The 23,648-nt window shown below is 38.0% G+C and overlaps 5 protein-coding genes across 6 annotated transcripts; all 5 read left to right on the plus strand.

The window, feature by feature from the left end:
• The first annotated feature begins 205 nt into the window (after positions 1 to 205).
• Positions 206 to 9,270, plus strand: fbxo40.1 (F-box protein 40, tandem duplicate 1). 2 transcript variants are annotated; one of them, XR_008303996.1, is made up of 5 exons: positions 206 to 325; positions 523 to 559; positions 1,823 to 3,733; positions 4,449 to 6,321; positions 6,441 to 6,573. XR_008303996.1 is itself a non-coding variant. In XM_026938789.3 (4 exons), exons 2-4 carry the CDS (start codon positions 6,566 to 6,568, stop codon positions 8,767 to 8,769), a joined length of 2,025 nt encoding a protein of 674 aa, XP_026794590.3. In that variant the 5' UTR covers positions 4,652 to 6,321; positions 6,441 to 6,565; the 3' UTR covers positions 8,770 to 9,270. The 2 variants fall into 2 exon arrangements, 1 of the variants encoding a protein (XP_026794590.3); XM_026938789.3 differs by lacking the exons at positions 206 to 325; positions 523 to 559; positions 1,823 to 3,733 and adding exons at positions 6,660 to 8,480; positions 8,569 to 9,270 and having other exon boundaries at positions 4,652 to 6,321; positions 6,441 to 6,568.
• Positions 9,271 to 9,990: 720 nt separating this feature from the next.
• Positions 9,991 to 11,682, plus strand: c1qa (complement component 1, q subcomponent, A chain). The gene is made up of 3 exons (XM_026938298.3): positions 9,991 to 10,140; positions 10,275 to 10,447; positions 10,879 to 11,682. The coding sequence occupies exons 2-3, from the start codon at positions 10,285 to 10,287 to the stop codon at positions 11,472 to 11,474; spliced, it is 759 nt and encodes a 252-aa protein (XP_026794099.1). The 5' UTR covers positions 9,991 to 10,140; positions 10,275 to 10,284; the 3' UTR covers positions 11,475 to 11,682.
• A 995-nt stretch (positions 11,683 to 12,677) lies between these two features.
• c1qc (complement component 1, q subcomponent, C chain) lies at positions 12,678 to 14,407 on the plus strand. Its single transcript, XM_026938410.3, has 2 exons — positions 12,678 to 12,925; positions 13,724 to 14,407. The coding sequence occupies exons 1-2, from the start codon at positions 12,763 to 12,765 to the stop codon at positions 14,272 to 14,274; spliced, it is 714 nt and encodes a 237-aa protein (XP_026794211.2). The 5' UTR covers positions 12,678 to 12,762; the 3' UTR covers positions 14,275 to 14,407.
• Positions 14,408 to 15,529: 1,122 nt separating this feature from the next.
• On the plus strand, positions 15,530 to 17,137 carry c1qb (complement component 1, q subcomponent, B chain). Its single transcript, XM_026938468.3, has 3 exons — positions 15,530 to 15,656; positions 15,817 to 15,988; positions 16,327 to 17,137. Exons 1-3 carry the CDS (start codon positions 15,654 to 15,656, stop codon positions 16,872 to 16,874), a joined length of 723 nt encoding a protein of 240 aa, XP_026794269.2. The 5' UTR covers positions 15,530 to 15,653; the 3' UTR covers positions 16,875 to 17,137.
• A 1,111-nt stretch (positions 17,138 to 18,248) lies between these two features.
• On the plus strand, positions 18,249 to 23,346 carry si:dkeyp-69c1.9 (uncharacterized). The gene is made up of 6 exons (XM_053240430.1): positions 18,249 to 18,454; positions 19,907 to 20,075; positions 21,013 to 21,135; positions 21,788 to 22,013; positions 22,143 to 22,281; positions 22,371 to 23,346. Exons 2-6 carry the CDS (start codon positions 19,922 to 19,924, stop codon positions 22,404 to 22,406), a joined length of 678 nt encoding a protein of 225 aa, XP_053096405.1. The 5' UTR covers positions 18,249 to 18,454; positions 19,907 to 19,921; the 3' UTR covers positions 22,407 to 23,346.
• The last annotated feature ends 302 nt before the right edge of the window (positions 23,347 to 23,648 follow it).

A 23,648-nucleotide genomic window follows, 5' to 3' on the forward strand; every position in this document is an offset into this window, starting at 1 on the left:
TTACTCTTTCATAAACTAAGAGGATGGACTGCCATCTAGAGGACTACTTACAGAACATTCAGTCCCAAATTGCAGGAGCTTAATAAATGAAGACAGATATTACTGTTTGAAATAAAGGGGTGGGGTGTTTGGATACACCCCAGTGTTAGACCTGATAGACAAGACCTGACCAATCACATTCAATGATATATGTCATGCTACTGTGACATTCAGCGATCATATAACTTGGTACACTAAGCAGTACAGACTATTTTTAACTTGACTCTCAGTCCTGCAGTGGATCAGCACTTTGGAGAGCTCGGAGAGTTAGTTAATATTGTTTAAGGTAAGTTATCTCTCACAAATCTGCCAGAGATCTGTCTTCATTCATCTCAGCATTACTAGACACATTGTAAGACTTACTTTAATTCTGTGATTTTGGTTACTGCTCATAAATTATGTCAGTAGTCATGATAAACAGACAAACAGACAGTACATTCAGAACAAATGTTTCCTGTACTAAAAAATGTCCTCTATTTAAAGGAGCTGCTGAAAATCATTTGTCACAGAGGCACAGATGGTATGTTTATTTTGTTTCCTTTATGGTATAGACCCCATGTTTCAGTTAAGACAAATTGTTATTAGGATTTAGTCTGTTATATTTAACAGATGTAACCCATAGCAAGCCAACTAAAACTTGTTTTGAAGGTTATAACATTGTGGTGGTGGTGGTTGGGGTGGTCGGGTGTGTGTGTGTGTGTGTGTGTGTGTGTGTGTGTGTGTTTAGAATCCTCTGCCCTAAGTCTACAAACATGTGCAGAGTTTGTACTCTCTGTATACTCTGGTTTCCTCCCCTAGTCCAAAGACATGCATTGTAGGCTGATTGGCATTAACAAATTGTCTGTGCTGTGTGATTGTGCCCTGTGATGGGTTGGCCAGGGTGTTCCAGGCTCCTCTGTGACCCTATGTAGGATATGCGGTATGGATGGGTGTCAATTATAATAAATAAGAAATTGCTTAACATGATGGTTTCACGAAACATTCCTTTAGAAAATAGATAAAGCCCAGACTGTGAAACAAACATAGCAAAACATGGTGGGTTGATCATTTTGGGTGCTAAAAGGGTTTAATCATATAAAATTGTTATTTTCATTATAAGAAAACATTTAGAAACTCAAAAAATTAGGGCAACTTTAATGATATTTCTGATATGTAACACCTATGGGTGTGCTGTTATAGGAAAATAATCGACAATGGGGTAGTGTGTTACATATAATGTTGGAGAATGTCCACAAAACAAGTGAATTGCTGTTATCATTTATTTTACAGAATTTATAAACAGCCATTCCTTTACCAGCCTCTCTTTTTTCTCTGTCTTAAAATTAATAAGACAAATGTCATGTTGTCATGGTACTGAGAAACCAGAAAATACAGTTCTCTGTCCTGAAGACTTTCTCATTCCCAAAGATATTCACTATCATAAAGTGCTGACACTGGAGACTCCAGTAAATATCTCTTCACAGAAAATGTGAACATATTGACTGCACGTTTTTTTTTTTTTTACTTCTTTAGGATAAGATTTTGGTGCTCCACCATACATGGCCAATAGGCCCAAGTTATTACTATAGAAAAGATAACATATTAGAATGCGTGCATTAATATAAACCTGTGGTTTGCAGCTGCACTAGTGTGAGAGTCGCTGTTATAAGAAATTGATCAATATCTTCTGACCGATCAGATTTGAGAAAGTCTGAGTCTGAGTTATCGGTATTGTTTATATGATAGCCACTTGAAAACTGTGAAACTAATTTCTTTTCTCTTCTGCATTTCTTTGCCATTTCAGAGCAGATACAGGAGGTCAACACCAGCATCAGGCAAGAGGCTGCACAGGCACTGTGAGAGCTGCCACAGCAAATACTGCAAAGCTCCTATAGAGCTTTCTTTGTCATGCATGATCATCAACTGCCGCTTGTTGTGTGGAGCCTCCTTTCACATGTGCAAAGAGGACGAACATATACTGCTATGTCCTAATGAGAGGGTGCCCTGCATTAATGCCAATTATGGCTGCCCTTTCACCATGTGTCGCTCGAAGCTGGCCAAACACCTGGAAGTGTGTCCTGCTAGTGTGGTGGTCTGCTCAATGGAGTGGAACCGTTGGCCCATTGAGGACATAAAGTCACCTTTATTTAGCAACCTTGTGAAGGACATCCCTGAGCATCAAGCTCTGGATCTGTCCACCGCTCTCAGAGATCAGAAGCAACTATGCAGCAAGCTGAAAATTAGAAGCTTCTTTCCTCAGTTGATGCAGGAACCAGAAGAACCTATTCCAACAGAAGAAGAAGCAGAATATGAGGCAGCAGGGGGTGACCTTTTGGTTAATGGAAGCCATGTGAATTGCATGGAAGGCGAGGTCTCAGTAAATGGTCCTGTTAATGACCAGGTGAAGGAGTCGGTTGAGAAAGATTTCACTGTGGATAAAGAGAAATACGACATATATGAAAAGATGTTTAGCAAAGAGAGAGGGGGCTGCAAGCAGGCCCAGGAAGAAGAATCAAAAACAGGAGTTCAAAAAGACAGGACTGTGCCAACTAAAGGTTCATTTAAATCAACAGAATCTACCCCTGAACAAGGATCTGCTAAGGCAACAGTGGAAGGTAGACATGGAGGAGATGCTGTCCAACCAGACTTCTCTAAAACTGGCCTTGCTCCTTGGCAAGAAGGAGTTCTGGAAAGACTTGGCCAAGAAGTAAATCCAAGAGAGTACAACATGTATGTAGTTCACCATGGACGCATGCTTCTCGCCTTTGGCCAGATTGAAGCTTGCACTCCCAGAGAGAAAGATTTTGTTTACGGAGGCCTGGAACCAATACCAGTTCAATCCCTTCATTCTTTTAAAGTTCCCGTCAGTTACAGGCACAAACGCATCCAGCTTAAAGATCCTGCCACCAAAGTGCGCACTGAGCACAAGAGTGTGGACACGTCTGATTTGGGTTTGTCTACGGAGGAGGACACTCAGAAGATGGATGAGATGTTTGCAACTTTGCTATGCGCTGCTGAATTGGAGATCAGAGGACACAAGATCAGTGAATCTGTGGCCACAGATGGACTTTATATTGATATTGCGACTCAGACATATGACTTTCTCGCAGCTCCATTTAAGTACAACGCCACTTTGGCTGATATTACAGAGGACAGAGATTTGAAACTTTATCTCCAGATCGATACAGAGAGCGTGACACTTAGACACAACAAATCCACTTCGGCGTTCACATTTATGTGTGAACATTTCTTCAGGAGGGATGAATTTGCGTCTCACTTTAAGAACGTGCACTCAGATATCCAGTCTTGTTTGAATGGCTGGTTCGAACAGAGATGCCCTCTGGCTTATCTGGGCTGCACCTTCAGCCAGAGACGACTCCAGCCCTCTACACACAGAGCTACAGTCTGCTTTAACCAGGACCTCAGCATCTTCACACTCAGACCTGATATTGCCACGCCTCTCATAGCTGATTCCCAAATGGTCCAAGCACAGCAAACACAAGTTGGATATGAGGATTCTCTCAGTAATCTTCCTTTTGAGGTGCTGCGTCAGATCGCCAGGTACCTGGATAGCTTCTCTCTTTCCCAACTGGCCCTGGTGTCCCGACTTTTCCGAGATGTTAGTGCCACGTTCCTGCATGAGAGAGGAATGGTCAGCTTGAAATGGAGGAAAAAGCTATACTCTCATGGTGGAGCCAAATGGAAATCATCCATAGTAAGTATTTTTTTTTGATGGACGCTGTTGTAGAACATACATTACTAAAGAGAATGCTATAGTCAAATGCATAAACCTCAGCTAATAATTAATAACAGCTAATAACTTGCATTCTATAATGTCTATCTTTAAAATTTTGGCAGACATTAGCTGAAGCTAGCTTTTTTGAATCCCAGCCAAAGCCACACCCTCAAAACATATGGGCTAGGGGGTGGAACTGTACCTGATCCAATGCCACATAAACCTAACCCCTGACCTTAATCCCTAACCTTAACCCACACAACACTGTACAATATGAAACAACACACTAGACACACTTATCCATCCTGAACTGAGTTGTCGCCACCCCATGGACGTTTGGCTTGATTTCACTCAAGAAGGAGGAGCTGGATCAGGTCTGACTCCACCCCACTGACTTTTTGCTCTGCAATGAGGGGTACTTGTAATTGGGAGGTGACCTGATTGACAGGCAAGTAGACATGCCTCCTTGTCCTGATTGGTTGGATTTTGGTGGTCTACATCCACATTAGATCAGTAACGATTGTTGGCCAATACCCACAGATCTGATGTCAGCATCATATCAAAAAGTAAATATGGGCATAGCTATATGTATTAGGTATATTTGTCAGTGCTTATTAATAATTGCATTTGAATAGTGATTCTTTTCTTCTAAAATTTTTTTCCTTTCTTTTTTTTCTCACTCATTCTGTTGAAGGTTTGGGAGTTCAGCAGTCTGTTCAGCAAAGTGGGCACTTGGTGTATTGATGACACTCTTCCCATGGCTGAGCACCTTAAGCACTGTCCATTTTACCAAACAGAACCCAAAACCAAGCCTTTTCCACTGGTCAGCATAAGGAAAAACAATGAAGAGTCAAAGGATCGGAAAAGTCTAGTCACACAATTTATGTTCCGGAACTAACATCAACATGATTACTAGCTGTGTTTTATTGTGTAATTTTTATAAGTGCAGTTATTACACTATACTGAATGAAAATGAAAGCGTAGAGATCACCAGGCCATTTTTAGGATAAATATTGACACTGATCTTTTGTATCAGACTGAAATGTACTGTTTCCTAAGCTGTAATGAGGTCCATGTTTTGGTAAAATTGTAATGGAAAGATTATTGAGATTAAAAGATTGTATCTCATCTCACTTCACTAGCCCCTTGTAACTGCTTGAATAAGAGTAACCAGTGGAAGTTCACCCACCAACACCTATCTGTTTCTACGTTCCATGCCAACCACTATGATCTCTGGTTTCTAAAACCTTATCCTGAAGATTTTACCATGACGGAAACCACTGACATTGGAGACTCCTTCCATAAATGTTAACCAAATGTCTCCTCATAGAACGTTTTACCATATCAATGATCATGCTTTGTTCTTTGTATTCTTTATCAGTTATATTATATGGCCAGAAGGACTCCTGATTATGGGCATTAATATGGAGTTTGCTGCTATAACAGCCTCCACTCTTCTTCGGAAGGCTTTCCACTAGATTTTGAAGCATGGCTGTGGGGGATTTGTGCTCATTCAGCCACAAGAGCGCAAGAGGTCAGGCACTGATTTCAGGCAAGAAGGCCTGGTTGATGCAAGGCATCACTTAATTCCAACTGTGCTTAATGTGGTTGAGGTCAGGGCTCTGTGCATGCCACCTGAATTCTTCCACACCAACTTTGGCAAACCATGTCTTTATGGACCTCACTTCATTCTGGAACAAGTTTGGGCCCCTTAGTTCCAGTGAAAGGAAATCTTAATGCTACAACATACAAATATATTCTAGACAATTGTGTGCAACAGTTTTGTGAAGACCATCATATGGGTGCTATGGTCAGGTGTCCACATACTTTTGGCCATATGGTTTAACATCATGTGAAGTCCCTGTGAATGAGCTGTTATCGAGCTATAGAAACGATAACATATTAGAAGGAGTGCATTAATATAAACCAACATCTTCTGATAATCAGCATTCACTAATCAACATCTTCTGCTCAGATTCGATAGCACTGTGTTTAATATGTAATACTGAAGTGACAAATGGTATTATTTTCAAGGTTTAAGTCCTGTGCTGCATTGGAATTTTGTTACATTGTAATGTAATAATGTAATGGGAAAAAGTGACTAATTGTTGACAGTCTTTTGGTATGTAGAGAATATTTTCAATACTGTGGTATTAATGTCTATACACTTACAATATAACTTATTTATGTAGACAGGGTCTGTCCAAGAACTTGGATATTTGGGAAGTAATAAGGGTGGTAAAATGTGCAAATGATCTTCTACAACTCTGGATTTAGCACCATGTTTAATAACACTGAGCTCTCTCTGACCTACCCCCTGGAATTCATAGCAACTGATGACCTGTAACCAGACTCCATGTTGCAGCAGTCTTGTCACGTTATACATCCACTGTGCCAGCTTTCCTCTATTTTTAACATTCAGGCACACAGCAGATATAACTGCACTCAGTCTTGCAGCAACAAAGCAGGACACAAGCAACACACTGACCCGCAGTAGGACAACCTGCATTTTGACCTGCAAGTCTGATACCATGATATATATTTTCTTGCCATGCTAACCTCATAGTGTAAGTTCAGGCTTGTACTGCATGCATGTGTGTATTTGATTTACGCATTCTACCTTATGTAGGGTGTGTGATTTCACAAGGTCGTTTTGATATATTGCTGAATTTTGTTTCATTTTCAGCCACATGAGGGAGCTTGTGTTTTTCACAAAGGTTCACACTTGAGGTCACCTTCAGAATTTGATATAAGGACTTCTTTTCAGATAATCACATGATCAAGCTTTGATTATCCCACCGATATATAGATATGGTAAGTTACAAATCTTTGTCTCAGAAGACAAACTGCATAGAAAACAAAGTCAGCAAGCTTTTAAATGACTCTCTGTTGACAATTAATTTAGGGAAGACACAGGACTTCAGGATCCAAACTTCATAGGCACTGTGAGAGCTGCCACAACAGATGCTGTAAAGTTCCCATAGAGATTTCTGTGTCGTGCATGATCATCAACTGCCGCTTGCTGTGTGGAGCCTCCTTTCACATGTGCAAAGAGGACGAACACATACTGCTGTGTCCTAATGAGAGGGTGCCCTGCATTAATGCCAATTATGGCTGCCCTTTCACCATGTGTCGCTCGAAGCTGGCCAAACACCTGGAAGTGTGTCCTGCTAGTGTGGTGGTCTGCTCAATGGAGTGGAACCGCTGGCCCATTGAAGAGGCAGAGCCTCCTGAGTTCTACAAGAATATCTTGAAGGAGAACTACACCCAGGAGCCTCTGGACCTTTCCATGGCACTGCGGGACCAGAAGCAGCTGTTCCAGTCCCTCAGAATGAAGGCTCTTTTTCCTGAACTTATTGAAAAGATCAAGGAGGAAGCTGTCATTCAAGAACTTGAGGGAGCTGTTGGAGGGGTATCTAAAGATGCGCAAGAAGCCTCAATTTCTATAAGTGCTGTCTCATGCCTTGAACCTCAGGAGAGGGAGTTAACACAGGAAGAGAGAGAGGCGATAGCAAGGGATACTAATGTATCAGGCATTGAGAGGTTTGACATCTGGGAGAGGATGTTCAGTATGGAGCTGAGTGGTTGCAAGCACACCATTAAGTCACTAGGCACCAACCCTGCTTCCAATAGCAAAGAGCAGAAACCCCAAACAAATCCAAGCAAACTGGAGATCCTAAAAGAGGAGACTGAAACACAGATTGGGAATTCAGTCACACTTCCTTATTTGCCACATTTCAATCCATATGAAATGGATGAAGATAAATTTCTGATAGCAGCATCCTTATTTGCGTGTGACACACGACCAAAGAAGACATTTGTATACGAACATTTGGAACCCATGAAGATCAAAACTGTGCGAACGTTCAAAATTCCCACCAGCTTCAAGGCAAGGCCAAGTCGTATACGCAATCCTTCCCATTACAAAAAAGATAGCAAAGCTGTTGACACATCAGACCTGGACATTGAAATGGAGGACATGCCAAAATGGGATGAAGTTCAAGCAACCCTTCTGTGCTCTCTGGAGAAGGAACTCAGAGGACACCTTATTGCAGAATCCAGTTCTGCAGATGCACTTCTTAAGGATGAAGGAACTCAGACTTATGACTTTTACTCTGCTCCTTTCAGAGCAGATGCGTCTCTGGCAGATCTCACAGCAGACAGGGCTCTGCAGCTTCATGTACAAATACAAACTGAGAGCGTCACCAATAGACACAACAAATGTAGCTCTGCATTCACATACCTCTGCAGCCATTCATACAGACGAGATGAGTTTTCTTCTCACTATAAGAATGTTCACTCAGATATCCAGTTCTGTTTAAATGGCTGGTTTGAACACAGGTGTCCTCTGGCTTACTTGGGTTGCACTTTCAGCCAGAGGCAGCTCCGGCCTTTCACACACAAAGCCACAGTCTCATACGATAAAGACCTCAGCACCTTCACGCTCAGACCCGAGGTGCCATCCATTCTCTATGAAGGTGTGAAAACGGTGACTACAGAGAGGAAGCGAGCACGGAACCAGGATGCTCTGAGCAAGTTGCCGTTTGAGGTTCTTGTCCACATTGCTGGGTTTCTGGACAGCTTTACACTGTCTCAGCTGGCTCTTGTATCCCGGTTAATGAGAGAGGTGTGTGGGATTTTGCTGCAAGAAAGAGGCATGGTCTCGCTTAAGTGGGAGAAGAAAATCTACTCACATGGTGGATGGTGCTGGAGAACTAGACATAAGGTCAGATTTTCCTGAGAACCTAATAATGTCATGCATTTGCTATCTTTTAAGGCATGATGTGCTAATAGATCCTTCCAAATTCCTTTAGGTCTGGGAATTCAGCAACTTGTTTTCCCCTGTGGATAACTGGTGCTTGGACAAGTTCCCATCAATGTCTGAGCACCTTAAGGTCTGCCCCTATTATGAGATGGAAAACAGAACAGAACCTGTACCCTTAACTGGGGTCTTTGATTGTGAAGAAGAAGAGAATTCTCACAGTCTTGTGTCCATGTTTATCAAGAATAAATGACATTTGCATTGCAAATTAGGAAAATAATCAACAACAGGGTGGTATGATGCAGCCTGATGTGAAGCGGAGTTACTGTTACCACTCTGAAGTTGATTATTTTCCAATAATGGCATGTTCCAAAATGCTTTATTCCTCTTATAACACAGCAATTTGCCCATGATTACAATTTTCAAAATTTATTAAAGAAATTTATATCCATTTATAGTCACATCTAATGTTGTGGAAGGTCCGCAAAACAAGCAAATTACTGTAATCACTAACACTATAGCAGCAATAGACATATAGTATAGTCTTCCCTCACTTTCTGTTAAAGGTACGATAAAAAAATGCAGCTTGTTACAGAGAAAATGCAACATCGTCTGTCCTGAAGAGTTTCACATGGCTGAAAACCTAAAACTGTAGCTTTACCTCAGGCTTACAAAGCTCTGACACTGGAGACTCCTTCCATTAATGTTAAATGTCTCTTTACAGAAACTTTCACCATATCAGATTAATCAGATACCAGATTAATCTTTTTTTTTTTTTTTTAACTAACAACACTTTTTTAAATCTGTATGTTTTTAAATTAGTGAGTTAGCTCTTACTTTAAAAACAAGAATGATCACATTAATATTTTGTGTTGCAGCTGGTATTACTATCAAAGCTGTCATAATTGAACACCACTGTGGTATAAGTAGCACATAACCCATATTTCTAAACTCATGCAACGAAACTTTCATTATCATGTTCTCTGTTCCTGATTAACCTCCTAAACTCCAATGAACCATGGATGGGGTCACACTTTCATCCTTCACTGTTACAAAGTAATATTAGCTTAATTATCTTACATAGTTTTCCTTGCAGTTACCGGATAATAAGCCTTAGGGTTTGGAAATGTAAAGGAATATAAGAGGTTAATTAAAGTGAACATAATTAAATCACTTTGATTATTATGATGTTTAGTTGTTATTATGATACACCTGACCTAGATAATATCAGAAAATGTGTAGAATATTGCAGTTGTGTGGAGAAATGTTCATGCTTTTAGAGGTAACAATAACTTATAAAATATTTTTGACAAAATTTCGGGTTGTGCTGGTTTTTTGGTATTCACAATGTAGTTATGGAAGAATTCAAATCACCTTATTTTTAACCTTTGCCATGAGGACAAGTACAGTTTGCTGACTTTTTAAAACACAGATAGAGAAGCAGAAACAGGCTTTTTGCACATATCTGCATATTTGTCCTGTTTTTTTAAATGATGTTCCTATTTTATTGGGGAATTGAAACAACTGGATTTTTTGCCCCATTGCCATGACATAATACTGCCTCTCGCTCATGTCAAGTAAAGAGAGGAGAAGTCTGAATCTTTAAACCGACACTGGGATACTGGTGAGTCTGAAACAGCTATTTACACTTGTGTGACTTAATGAAAAACAAAAATAATCAGAATATTGGATGATGTAGAATAATTAATTTTGCTTAAGTTGCTCTCTAATGGTTATTTATTCTCCATGACTCTTTAGATTATTCAGGATGCAGCTGTCAGTCCATCTGTTTGGAGTTGTCTGGGTGGCTGTACTTTTGTCCTTTAGTCTCTGCCAGGATAAATGTCGGGTGCAGGATGGAAAAGAAGGAGTGCAAGGAGTTCCTGGGAGAGATGGCTTGCCTGGACAAAAAGGAGAGAAAGGAGAACCAGGTATGTATCCTGTTTATGTTTAAGCTTCATGACTAATTGCATTATTTGCATGAGCAAATCAAAGTAATTTAGTTAGGTTTATTTACACATAAATTTGTAAAGATACACTATATTGTGGGTGATTGTTTTCCACCTCACAGCTCCAGGGTTGCCAGTTCAATCCTGAGCTTGAGTTATTGTCTGTGTTCTCCACTTGTCTGCCTGGGTTTCCTCCAGGTTCTCCAGTTTATTCTCACCTCCCAGCAACATGCTGGTAGGTGGATTGGCTACAATAAATTGCCCCTAGGTGTGAATGAGTGTGAATGATTTGCCTCCAGGGTATATTCCCACTCATGCCCAGTGTTCCCACAATAGGCTGACCAGAATAAAGATGAATGGAAGATGAATGAAAAAATTAATGGATGAATGAGCACTGTATTGCATTATTTTAGGTTTGCAGATGGAGTCGAGTAAGGAGAAACTGATTGCTCTTAAAGGAGATAAGGGTGAGGATGGTCCCATTGGAGACATTGGTGCTAAAGGCTTTAATGGTCTACTCGGTCCACCGGGTCCCATCGGTCCTCCAGGGAATCCTGGCGGCAGTGTGGGTAGTGGAGTGTTCAATGCAAAAAAGGCAGCCTTTACAGTGATACGTAAGAAGAATGAGAACCCCAGGTACAACAGCCCTGTGATTTTTACTGAAGCACTTACTAATTTGAATCAAGACTTTAACCTTGCAACAGGTTCTTTCACATGCAAGGTTGCTGGAGTGTATTACTTTGTGTTTCATTCTGTCTCTGAGGGTGACCTGTGTCTAAAACTGGTCAGTAACAGCAATGCTGGAGTGAGCCTGACATTTTGTGACTATAACCCGCGTAAGACAAGCATATCTCAGGTTATGTCTGGTGGTGTTGTGATTGAGCTTGCCAAGGGAAATCGGGTGTGGCTAGAACCTGTTAGAATCCCTGGACACAACAAGGAGACAAACAAAATGTCAAAAACTGAAATGTCCGTGTTCAGTGGATTTCTGATTTTTGCAACCGGGTGAGATAAATATATAAGAATCCATGTTAGACTGACTGCCATTGTAACATTGTTAGTGCTACAGTAGCTTCTGCAATCATGAATTTTAATGCAAATGTACAACTTTCCTCTGTGTTTGCAAATTCTTAATGATTTATTCACTTTTCTTTGCAACCCAAATGGATGTTTCAGTTGTAAAACCCTTTCTACAATAAAACTTTCTGTGAAACTGGTATGTGCATGTGTGTGTGCCTTTTTTGAATGAATACATGATGACTACATAAGATCTAGATTATATTAATGTTGACGAGAATATGAAGTGGCAACATCTGAAATAATGACTATAAATATGAAACAGTCATTAACTCATTAAATTCTAGGACTGATCTAAGGAAAAGCTAAAAGACTTCCAATCACAACCTTGCTCCATCATACTAAATCATTAAATTGTTTTGGTATACAGTGGCTTGCATAAATATTCACGCCCTTGAACATTTTTTCATTTTGTAGTGTTATAACCTGAAACTGAAATGGACCTAACTGGAATTATATGTCAGGAATCTACACAAAATAATTAATAATATTGAAGGGGGATCAGTATAGTTTACAAAATTATTTATAAATAAAAACATAAAACATAAAAAACATAAAAATTGTGATTGCATAAGTACACCCTCCCCAACCCCTCCAACCCCCCCCCCCCCTTCCCCCCCCAGCCCACCCCAATGCTGTGAAACAACTACATTATTTCTGTTGCAGTTTACATTAGAAGTCATACAATTAGTTGAATAGAGTGGACCTGTGTGCAATTAAAATGCTTAATGATCTCAATATAAATACACCAGAGCCTGAGAGGCCACAGAGTAAGTGACAGGATATACTTAAACTAACAGTAACATGCAACCTCCTAAAAGAGGAGCTATTAAAAAAAGGAGCTATTAAAAAAAGTTTGTAACACACAAAATGTAGAAAAGGGGTTGAATACTCATGCAACCCCTGTATAAGTTCAGAAACCTTTATTAAAGAATTTTTGAGCTGAACATTTTGCTCACAAAGACTAATACATTAGTCTTATAATAATACACTGGTCAAGAGCATTAATGTAACCAATTCACTGGTGTTCACGCACAATGTGTAATTGACACTACAAGCACTAGGTCTGAGTAGTGATGTAAAGGCGGTGCTTTTTGCAGCGCAGTTTTGAAAAGAGGAACACAGAACATTTCATGTGATTGAAAAAACATTTCAGTGACTTAGACTCTTCGAAGCTTAGACTCACACGGGCAAGTACAACCTGATGTTCTGCATTAGCCATGTTTAACCATAGGCTTATATTCGGAGCTCTGTTGGCAGTGTGGCTTTGCCCTGTTGCCACTCAAGACACATGTAAAGCAGGAACACATGGACTGCCAGGTATTCCCGGAATTCCTGGTCATGATGGCAGGGATGGTGTGAAGGGGGAGAAAGGCGAGGCAGGTATGTAATACGTTCTTTAGTTGTACATTTTGTTTAGTTCTTTATGGTTGTTTGATCCTCAAGAGTTCCTCAACATGTCATGTTTAATCTGTTAATACGAATTCTTATATCCTCTTGTTTTTAATGCAGTTGCATTAGGTTAGGTTTTTTTTTTTTTAAAAAAAGAATTCAACACTCATGGAGGACTGTAATGTAAATGACTAGTGAAAAGAAACTGTAATAAAGCACTTCAATTCTATAGTACCATAAACAAAAAGTAAATAAAAAGTAAAAAAAAAAAAAACCCTGAAGTGAGCCGAAAGAATTTAGTCCATTACTTTAAGGGTTGCATATATTAGGAAGTGGGTTCCAAGGGATTTCTGAATGCTTTAGGGGTTTTAAAGGGGTTCTAATCTGAACTGTTTCTGAAATAGAAATCCTCTGTTATACATTTCCACTTAGAACCTTTAAGGTTTCATATAAAAAAAAGTTCAAAAAATGTTTTTTGAATGTTCAAGACTTCCAGCTTTCTAAAGCATTTCTACTTTGAACTCTTTCTGAAAGGGAAACCCTTTGTTTTAGTGTTGAAGAACTTTTAGGGTTCCCATTGAGGGACAAACTGAAGAACTTTAGATCACCAAATGGAACCCTTGTTTTGATTGAACCACAAACTATACACATCGGAGTACACTAGATATCAGCTACATATAAGTGGCCTTTTTTGTAGGAATGCTAATTTATAAACGTGATAGTACATTAAGGTGTGTTAATTTATTTTATTGAAGTATGTGGTTTATTTAAGTGTATTTATCTCAACAGGTCACACATTGGACCTGGTGGATAAAGAGATCAAAGGGCAAAAGGGGGAACCTGGCATCAAAGGTGCTCCAGGAAAGAGGGGTAGCCCTGGCAATCTTGGCCCACCAGGACCACAGGGTCCACCTGGGGATGAAGGAGATCCAAGCGACTCTAAACCACATTCTGCTTTCTGTGTATCTCGTGAAACCTCAGCAAATCCAGTATCTGCTACCCCAATCATCTTCCAAAGAGTCATCACCAATGTCAATGGGCATTTTAATGTTAACGAGGGTAAATTTGTGTGTCACATCCCTGGTACCTACTATTTTGTGTACCATGCAACTTCCTTTAGAAAGACACTTTGTGTTAAGCTCATGGTGAATGGAGAGAAAAAGGCTAACTTCTGTGACCACAGTCAAGATGAGTTGAACGTAAGTTCAGGGGGATTTGCTGTGTACCTGCAGCACAATAGTGAAGTCTGGTTGGAGACTAATGATAGGGTAAATGGCATGTACGCAGCTGGAGATAAAAGCAACAGTGTCTTCTCTGGTTTCCTGCTTTATACACACTGAGGGTTTCTCTTGTGTTACACGAAACACACCAGATTACATCAAGTTTTACATTCACAATCAAGATTTGTACAATCAACAGCACAAAATGTATTTCTGATTTCTTTGCCTCTAATAAAATGCTACTGGATTAAAACATGGTACTTTTGTTTTCATTGCCTAAATATATACAATATTATAATATTTAGAGCCCTCTTTGTTTGGCCTTTCCAGGGATAACCCTTAAAGGTACTATATACAACCCTTAGAGTGTTTTCCTATCAGAAAGCATTCCAGGTAGAGCCAGTTTTGGAAGCTATGAACCCCTAATTATCCAATAAACCCTCAGAGAACTCTTGAAGAACCATTTTATAATGGTGTACATTTGAACAGCACTGTTTGCCATCTCGTTGATTTCACACATAACCATAAAATAAGCATAAAATTTTGTGTTTGAACAACAGAGTGTTATGAGAAACGGCTCTGGGTAGAACCCATTAACAGAACATTAAGACGGGAAGCTAAAACCACTAATTATCCAATAAACTTTTAAGGAACTCTTAAAGAACCCTTTCCTTTAGGTAGAACAGTGATTTCTGGAAGTTAAGAACCCCTAGCTATTAAACAAACCATTAAAGTACACTTAAAGTGTATATAAACTTATAAAGTGTATATAAAGTTATATCCTCTGGCTCTTGGATGTTATAAATGGCACCAATACACACATAACTGTAAAATAACCACAAAATAGGGACAGTAATGGCAGAACATGATTCTGTCAAAAAATAAAAAAGATTAAATTCTAACACCCTTCTAAGTGTTCTTCAGTTGTCCCTCTTGGGGAACCCTTAAAGGTTCTATGTAGAACCTACAAGAGATCCCAAGGAGAACAAGGATGCTAAAAACTCTTGAAAAACCTTTTTCTTTAAAAAAAAAAAAAAAAAAAGGTAGCTTTATTGCATTAATGCAAATTGCATTAATTAATGCAAATATAACTTTATAAAAATTTTGTTTTAACTATTAGCATTAACCATTACCATTTAATACAATATAATACAAGGTGTCTGCTAAATTCTGCTAATCTTGTAATGTTTTCTGCACAAGATGTTCTTTTTAATGTCTATGTTTTGCTGTAATTTGCTAATGCAAGCAAAAAAAAAACAAAACAAAAAAAAAAAACTTTTTTTAAAAATCTATTTTAGATATTACTCAATCCTGCACTGATACACGCTGAATGTGCATTTTATTACTTCCTTGTCCATGTTGTGCAATACTGATGTTCTCCATTTGAAAGAGAGAAATGAAAACTGGAATCCATTCTGGTGGGAAATGATTATTTTTTGTCTCTCACTCTTGAGGTTGTCACTGATTTTTCAAGCACGGTGCAAACATTTCTTGGAACAATGGTAAGATATCTGACAAAATTCTTTATACTGTATATATAAGAATAATAATAAGAAAATGTTTTACTAGTTGATCAGCACAAGGTTTGTTCAAAAATAGTTTAATTCATATTATTATTATTATTATTCGTAGTAGTAGTAGTAGTATTTTTTTTAATTGCAGGTATCCTTGTCAGTGTTTGTCTTTCTACCGGTCAGCGTTTTGCTGTGGGTTGTGACCCCCTCTGTCTCAGACAAATGTGACAGCTACACGGGGTACCCTGGTGTGCCAGGCATCCCAGGAACTCCTGGTACTAATGGACATAATGGACCAAAGGGGGAAAAAGGAGATCCTGGTAAAAAGATCTTACTTAAAAAATCCTACTTTTATTGTTAAACTTTAAAACAGTATTTAAAGACACTATGGACAAACTCTTTATGTCTTAAACCTAAACAGTGTAATAATTTATCATGTCAATTTTTTAAAAAAGATAGAATAGAATAGAATAGAATAGAATAGTATTATAGTAATATTTATGAATATGTTACGATAACATAATAATATAGATATTTTCTGCTGTTTGCTGTTTTGCTTTGGCTAAACAGAGAACTGTCTCAGCTCAAGAAACATACAATGTCATGAAAAGTACACAAAAAATTAAACTCTATGTGACTGATATCTATTTATATGCAGGTGAAGACACGCAGCCGTTGAAGGGAGCCAAGGGTGAACCGGGTGTTTCTGGACGCCCGGGCAGACCTGGCCTCAAGGGGGATGAAGGGGAACCTGGTGCACCAGGACCAAAGGGTCCAAAGGGTCCAAAGGGAGCTTTTCAGACAATATCAGATGTTAGTCCTTCATTTTTCTCTAATAAAAGAAGGAGTACTTCCAGAACAGGTATAAGCCAAAATAAAATCGTTGAATTTGAAGACTCGGTCTCTCCTGAGAAGGCTGGTGATAACCTGAGTGAAGGTGTTTTCACAGCCAAACAGTCAGGCATTTATTACTTCGTGTACCATGTGTCTGCATTGCAGACCGCTTGCCTGTGTATTAAGAAGGAGGAGACAATCGTATTCAACGTCTGTGATTTTTCTCAAGGAGTGCTGCTGACCTCTGGGTCTGTGGTCCTGGACCTGAGGCCAGGGGACACTGTGGGTCTGTCCGTGTGCACTAAATCAAGTCAGATCATGAGTAAAGATGCTGATAGCACATTCGCCGGCTTCCTGCTATTCCCTTCATAAATATTCAAAAAAAATAAAGCAGTTTCAGTGTTTTACCTAATTAAGATCTCTCTTAAGATATCGCCATGATTTCAGATGATTATTTCTGTGTTCTCTTTGCCTTTCTTCCAGCAGCTTCCAGTATTTTATCAAACAACTTTTTTTTTTTTTAAATCATGAACAAATGTAATAGAAGTGTTGCAAACATACCGATGTAATCACATGACTGACCATTTAATGCAGACAAAAATAAAAGCTGAAATAAACAGAAATAAAACCCTCAAGGCTGAAATATTCTTGGACTCCTGGGCAGGTTATAATCATATGTTGGGATAAATAGAATGGACCATTAATATAAAGTAATTGCAAATTTACATCAAAACACGGGACAAATATACAAAAATTGGCAGCATATTTGCCAAAAGAGGGCTATAATAATAATAATAATAATAATAATAATAATAATAATAATAATAATGAAAGCATTTGCAGAAAATGTATCGTAAAATCAACTATAAAAGACAGGGCAGCCAGTGCAGCTGTTTAAACCAATACAGCTGTTTAAGCCAATGCATAATAATAATAATAATAATAATAATGATAAAAATAATAATAATAGTAGTAGTAGTAGTAGTAGTAGTCATCATCATCATCTGTAAATTGCATTTGTTAAATGCTGTAAATATAAATAATATTGGGGTAAATGATCTCACACACACACACACACACACACACACTGTCACTGATTGGCTGTTTGTCTCTACAGTGCTAGAATCGCTGTACCTAGCCAGCAGTCCCACTTTATATGATTCTCTGTGGTTTTCTTATGAACACTGGTGGTGCTATTGTACTCGGTTTAAAAAATAATCCTCTTTAAAACATTTGATTGCCACAAATAAGATGACATGGATGCCCTAAATGAAACCTTATATTATTTTTCTTTTTCCTTTTTCTTCTTTCTTTAGCCCTGCTAGCCACATAGATATGAGCCGCCTTTTTATCCCTCTTTTTAATTATTGTGAATATACTGTATGCTTTTGACTTTAAGCAGAAGACTTTTGCTACACACCAGTTTTGCTACAATCACACAGAAATTTCTAGTAGCAGGTGTTGGAATTATGTTGAATTCCAATTAAAAAGCAACAAAAATTGCCCAAAGAAATATGATGATTCTTACTTAGAATATAGATTAGTGATTTGTGACAAATATGTGTATTGGGATTTAAGTAGTGGCAGAGCGTCATTCTATTTTATGGTATATTATGTTATGCAGAGTGTCACACCATAGCACGTCTTAGTTAAGTGACTGTGCATGTCATATGGAACATTAAATTCCCACTAAAATAAAACTCCATTATAGTTAGTAACTTGGTGTCAATCACTGCTGTGGGTCTTATTGTTCTTGAGCTGATTCCTTCACTCAGAAGGCTTTTGAAAAGAATAGGCCAGCCATGGCAACCACCATCAACTAAGGCTTACAGCGGATTTCTATCAAGCCTGTTGAGAGAATGTGAGAAAAACAGAGTTGCTACATTGCTTGACTGGAGGATCTACTAGAACAATCATAGAATTTCCGTGATTAGTAAGCAATCACACTGAAGGTAAGCATTTATTTGCAATAATAACAATATATAAAGTTAGATAAAGGTTACTCAGGACTATTGACCTATTTTAAGACTTATTCCACAGACATGTATTACATGTCTGAATGGTTCATTAATCATGCTTTTAATCTTCTCGTAGTCACTTTAAATGCAAAGATGTTTTTGAACAACATGATTTTCTCAGGAATATATAGCTGTGTCTGAATTCACTATATAAAATGTTTTATACACATTATTATATAGAGCAGCAGTAAGGAAGTCACCAGACCAAATTCAGACAACATTTACTTCAGAAATGCATTATCTTGAGCCACTGTTACATAAACATAGGGTTTACTGCACAGCAGCAGCCTCAATTAGCTTCAAATTATAGCTGAAACTATCAAAATAGAGATATTTTAAAAGTGATTTTCTGTATTAAATCAGGGATGGACAAACCATAAATTCGGTAGCTAGCCAGTAAAAGCTCTAATATGCTTGCCTAGAAACATAAATTTCTAGACTAAAAATGGTAGCTAGCATAAAGTAATCAAGCATGGTGAGCTAATTAGCTAGTGCATTAATACATACACAATTGAGTATATAAATTCTGTGTAGGAGCTGATTTGGCTGTAGTTGTTATCCTTTTATAAGAAAGTGTCTGAGGTAGCACATCATTGCAGTCTTGATAAAACGCCAGCAATGTTCGCTGACGAATGTTCGGCTGCATGTGGTGCTAGCAAGAGAGTTCAACAGCTTTACACTGTACTTTATTTGTTTGTGTCAGTTTCCACATACCTGTATGTTTTTGTTTATGTCATCTGTACATGCTAACAAATCTGACTAGTAAAAGCTGATATACAGTATTATATAGTGAGGCAAGCAGTGGGATTCAGAACGAGTAGCATTCATGTTACAGCATCGATGTTTTCTTTAAATATACATACCAAAAAAATCTTTTGTTTTTAGAAAGACAATACCAAGTAAGGTTTCTGTCTCTGTGAACTCTGAATAAAACTAATAACCCGCACATGTAATCTTCTTGTTCTGGGAGTTTGGGCTAGTGACTTGTTCACCCCTGTTAAAGATGTGGCTAACAAATACTCTATGTGTTGGCTTTAGCCGTCATTAAACAACATGTTTTACAGAAATTTCTATAGAAAAGATGCGCGCTCCGACAGACGGTCCTCTGCCATCTTGTACCATTAAGTAAATTTCAAGCTGAAATAAATCGCTGTGGTACTTGAGTGTGAAAGTGGATATACAGTGCACTAAGAGTAATGTTGTAGTAGTATCCAGACATTACTATTCACTGAGTATTTGGGCAACACTACAAAATGGCTAACATCCAAATTATGCACTATATGGCAAGTAGGGAGCGATTTCAGATGTACCATGGCAACCCAGTAACTACAGACAGCATACTCTACATGGTAAATGTGTTCTAACCAATTTATTTTATCTCTTTAGTGCAGAGAAAGAGTAATGGCCACACAGAAAAGGCCACTTGCAAAGATGTTATGCCCACTTCCTCCCCCTGCTCATGATTTCCGAGTTGGATTGCTGCATCTTAAGAACGGTCAAAGGATAAAGCCCTTGCAAGCATTCCCTCAGGTGGGGGAACTTCCTGCTGTGGCAGGTAAACAATGCAAAACAAAAATATGACAAACAAAAATAAGATGAAATTCAATTTAAATTAAAGCAATATTTTGGCCAGTTTACACAGTTTTAGTTTACACAATTTACCTTAAATCTAGTCACCGTAGCCAAAATGAGTTTGTAGTTTTGCCCTAGAGCTGCAGTGCTAATTTCGCTAACAATCAAGGGAGACAAGCAGACTGCATAGCTAAATAACTACACATTAACCCCAAACTAAAAATCTCTTGTGCTTTCTGACAGTGTATGACAGTTAACTGTTAACTCAAAAGACTGTTGCAGAGTTAAAAACCGGTGTAGCCATAAGAATAACTTAAAGCCAAATCACTTTCTTCCTCAGCAAATAGTTCATTGGCACTCCTTGCTAGGAATTATACATATAGGAATAACTGTATATAATGATAGGATTCAGATAATAATAAAGTTTAATTTATATAGGTAATTTTAAAAAAAAATGTTTTTAATGCTAATTTATGAAATAATATCTGTATAAATGGTATTACTAAGCCAAAAATGCTGCTTGAACAATGCTAAACTTGTAGCTAAGTTTCCTTGCTTAGCACCATTTGACTCAAAATAATTCCGTTTATAGAAAGGATTATAGATGAGATAGACTTCCATTACTTTGCTACTTTCAGCACAAAACTAAAGAAGGGTCTGTCTCCAAATGTCTTAGCAATTGCAAAAGTGTATACGTTTAATTTTTAGCTATATTATTTCTTTACATAGTCACTTGTTGTTAGCAAAAGTATTTTAGAGCACAGTGACAGTAATGATTGCTATTAATATAATATAATATAATATAATATAATATAATATAATATAATATAATATAATATAATATAATATAATATAATATAATATAATATAATATAATATAATATAATGAACTCATTCTGAATGTCTTATTTTCCTGGCAGGTTTATTGCTTTACCCAGATAAGCATGAGAAGATGGTAACAACGACAGAAATAGCTTTTGGCCCCAAACCCTATGCCAAGATTGAACCAAAGAAGATGCTGAAGTGCAGTCTGATTCTGGAGGGTAAGGCAGATTCCTGTATTAAACATATGCACAATAGGCCTCATTTATCAAGTTGAATATGAACAAATTTATTTGTAAATTGTTATCTAGGGCATTTCCACAAGAAATTTGGTCTTCATGAAAATCCAATTAGTTCAGAAAAAAATGTTTGTATCCTACAAGATCCTAAGTTTGTGGAACTATATATACGCATAAGGAGACTCACTAATGTGAACTTCAGTAGATTGTCTTCAAGTAGCATAATTGGTGATGAGTTCCAATTTTATACGTGGATTACTCTGTCGCTCTTGCTACGCTCTTGCCATTTGATTGTCAGTTTGTGGTTTTCTGTGTGCATTGCCTTTCATGGACTTTTGTGGGCATCCCTGTAAGTAAATCAGCTGTGCCTTGAATAAGCTCGGTAATTTACAGGTGATTGGTATATACGCATTTGAGTACGAAGAAAATCAGCGTTACTGAAACTTTTGTAAACCTGGCTGGAACTTTTAGTTTAGTTTGGCCTACAAAAACATTTACACACAACTTTACTATAAGATTGATAAATGAAGTCCAGTGTATCAATGCACTGCTTTGTTTTACTGGTGTATGGACCAGACACACCTTGTGGCTGGCCAACATCTCTAATTCACCCCTGAATTAACCACCACTGCAGGGGATCAAAGCTACATAACAACCAACCAAGAGGCTTATCGAGCTCAGGCTTTGCACAGTGATCCATTGATGATGATGAGAAAAAGTCCAGTAAGACGTGAGAGGACTCCAACAACACACTACCAAACACACTACCAACAGAGCTTCGTCCAACCCCAGTGCATTTACGGGAGGAGACTTCAAGCCCTGCCCCGCCCTGATAACCTTGCTGTCAACCCAGCACTGAGGCAAGAAGTCACCCATATGCTGGATAGGACAATATTTAGGCACATATTTACATTTGACTAGAATTATGTCTATTTTATACTTTGCTCATTTCAAAAGAAAAAAAGAAGCAATAAACTGCTGTCTTGTAGGACTGACTTTAAAACAGTCCAAATGGAGACCTACCCAGGATGGGACATCTCTCTTCACTCTCGTCCTCTTCTGGCTCAAATGAAGGAGCAATTGTCACTTACTGAGAAGGCACCCAAACCGTGTACCGCTACAAAAATGGTATGTGCATTCCTTGATGTTTTATCTTTTTGCCTATTTATGGTACTCAAGCTTGACCTTATGTTCTTCTTTGTCATTAATGTGTTGAGGCTTCCAGCTCAGTTTCTTCAGTCAGCGGTAGATGATCTGAATACGTCAAGGTTCCCCATCAGCAGAACCACAGAATGAAGAAACTGGACCACTCCCCACTGCTGCTTTGCCAAAATCACCATCAGACCTAGCACACTTAAAGGCATGCTTGGGCAAAAAACTAACTAACACAATTTTCCCCTTTACTCTAAATGTAGTCAATCAGAAATATTTATTGTTTGAAGTTTGCATCTTAATTTTTCATTGAAGCTATAAGCCTATTGTACTGTAAGTAATGGAAATCTTTGTTAACCCCAAATCTTTCATCTTGTACCATGCCATCATTTTCTTATACCTGCTTCAAACATCATTATTAATCATTTATTCACTCATAAAATGCATTTGTAAAGTATGTGGTAAAACAGACAGTTCATATTTACAATTGTAAGTGCAAAGTGGATTATATTATAATATTTAAATCACAAACTTTTGGAGGCAAAGCCTTGATTGTGGAATGATACCAAAGTATCCTGAAGAAAATTGTGATTCCAACTGTCTAAGAGGGCTACATCATTAAGTTTTGTTCATGTTTATAGATTACGTTAAGTCACACTGTGTCCTAAACCACATAAACAAGTGAATGTGTGACATCCCTGAAGATCTACATGTGAATGCATGGATTTACATCACACATCATATCTTGGTTGGTCAGATACATTTGGGGCGAACAATTGTGTATATTATATTTTTCCCCAAAACCACCCATGTGTTCTGTTAGGGTCAAAATGAAATCATATTATTATTTTTCCCCAGTGTGAAACTTTATGTGATTGGCTCATATTCTCTATTGAACATAAAAAAGGACAAATTTATTTTTGGTGCATCTGCTATACCCTGTCTTCATGTTCTGGTCATTTTGACTGAAGAAAAAAAAAAAGGATTACAAAAATTTGTGAACTATCAGTTGGCACCTAACAATTTTAACAAAAATAAAATAAATAGGTCAAATCACTATGTTACATTGCCTCCATTTTGCATTTGTACTGAAACCTAGATGCATTCAAGTTTGGTTGTTTCAAATGTTATTTTCTTAGCTGCAAGAACAAGTAGCGAATAGAACACAAAGGTCAAACATCTTATACGTAACTAGACAATGAGTAGGCGATAACAGTACAATATTTAGTGAAGAGCACCCTCTTCTGCTTAAACAGAGTTACCCTCTATTATATTTACCAAGACAAAGATCCTTCAGTAAACACCATAGGTGTTAAGTACACATGATGTGGTGACTTGAACTG

The sequence above is a fragment of the Pangasianodon hypophthalmus genome, chromosome 15, assembly GCF_027358585.1.
Source record: "Pangasianodon hypophthalmus isolate fPanHyp1 chromosome 15, fPanHyp1.pri, whole genome shotgun sequence".
NCBI classification, from domain to species: domain Eukaryota; kingdom Metazoa; phylum Chordata; class Actinopteri; order Siluriformes; family Pangasiidae; genus Pangasianodon; species Pangasianodon hypophthalmus.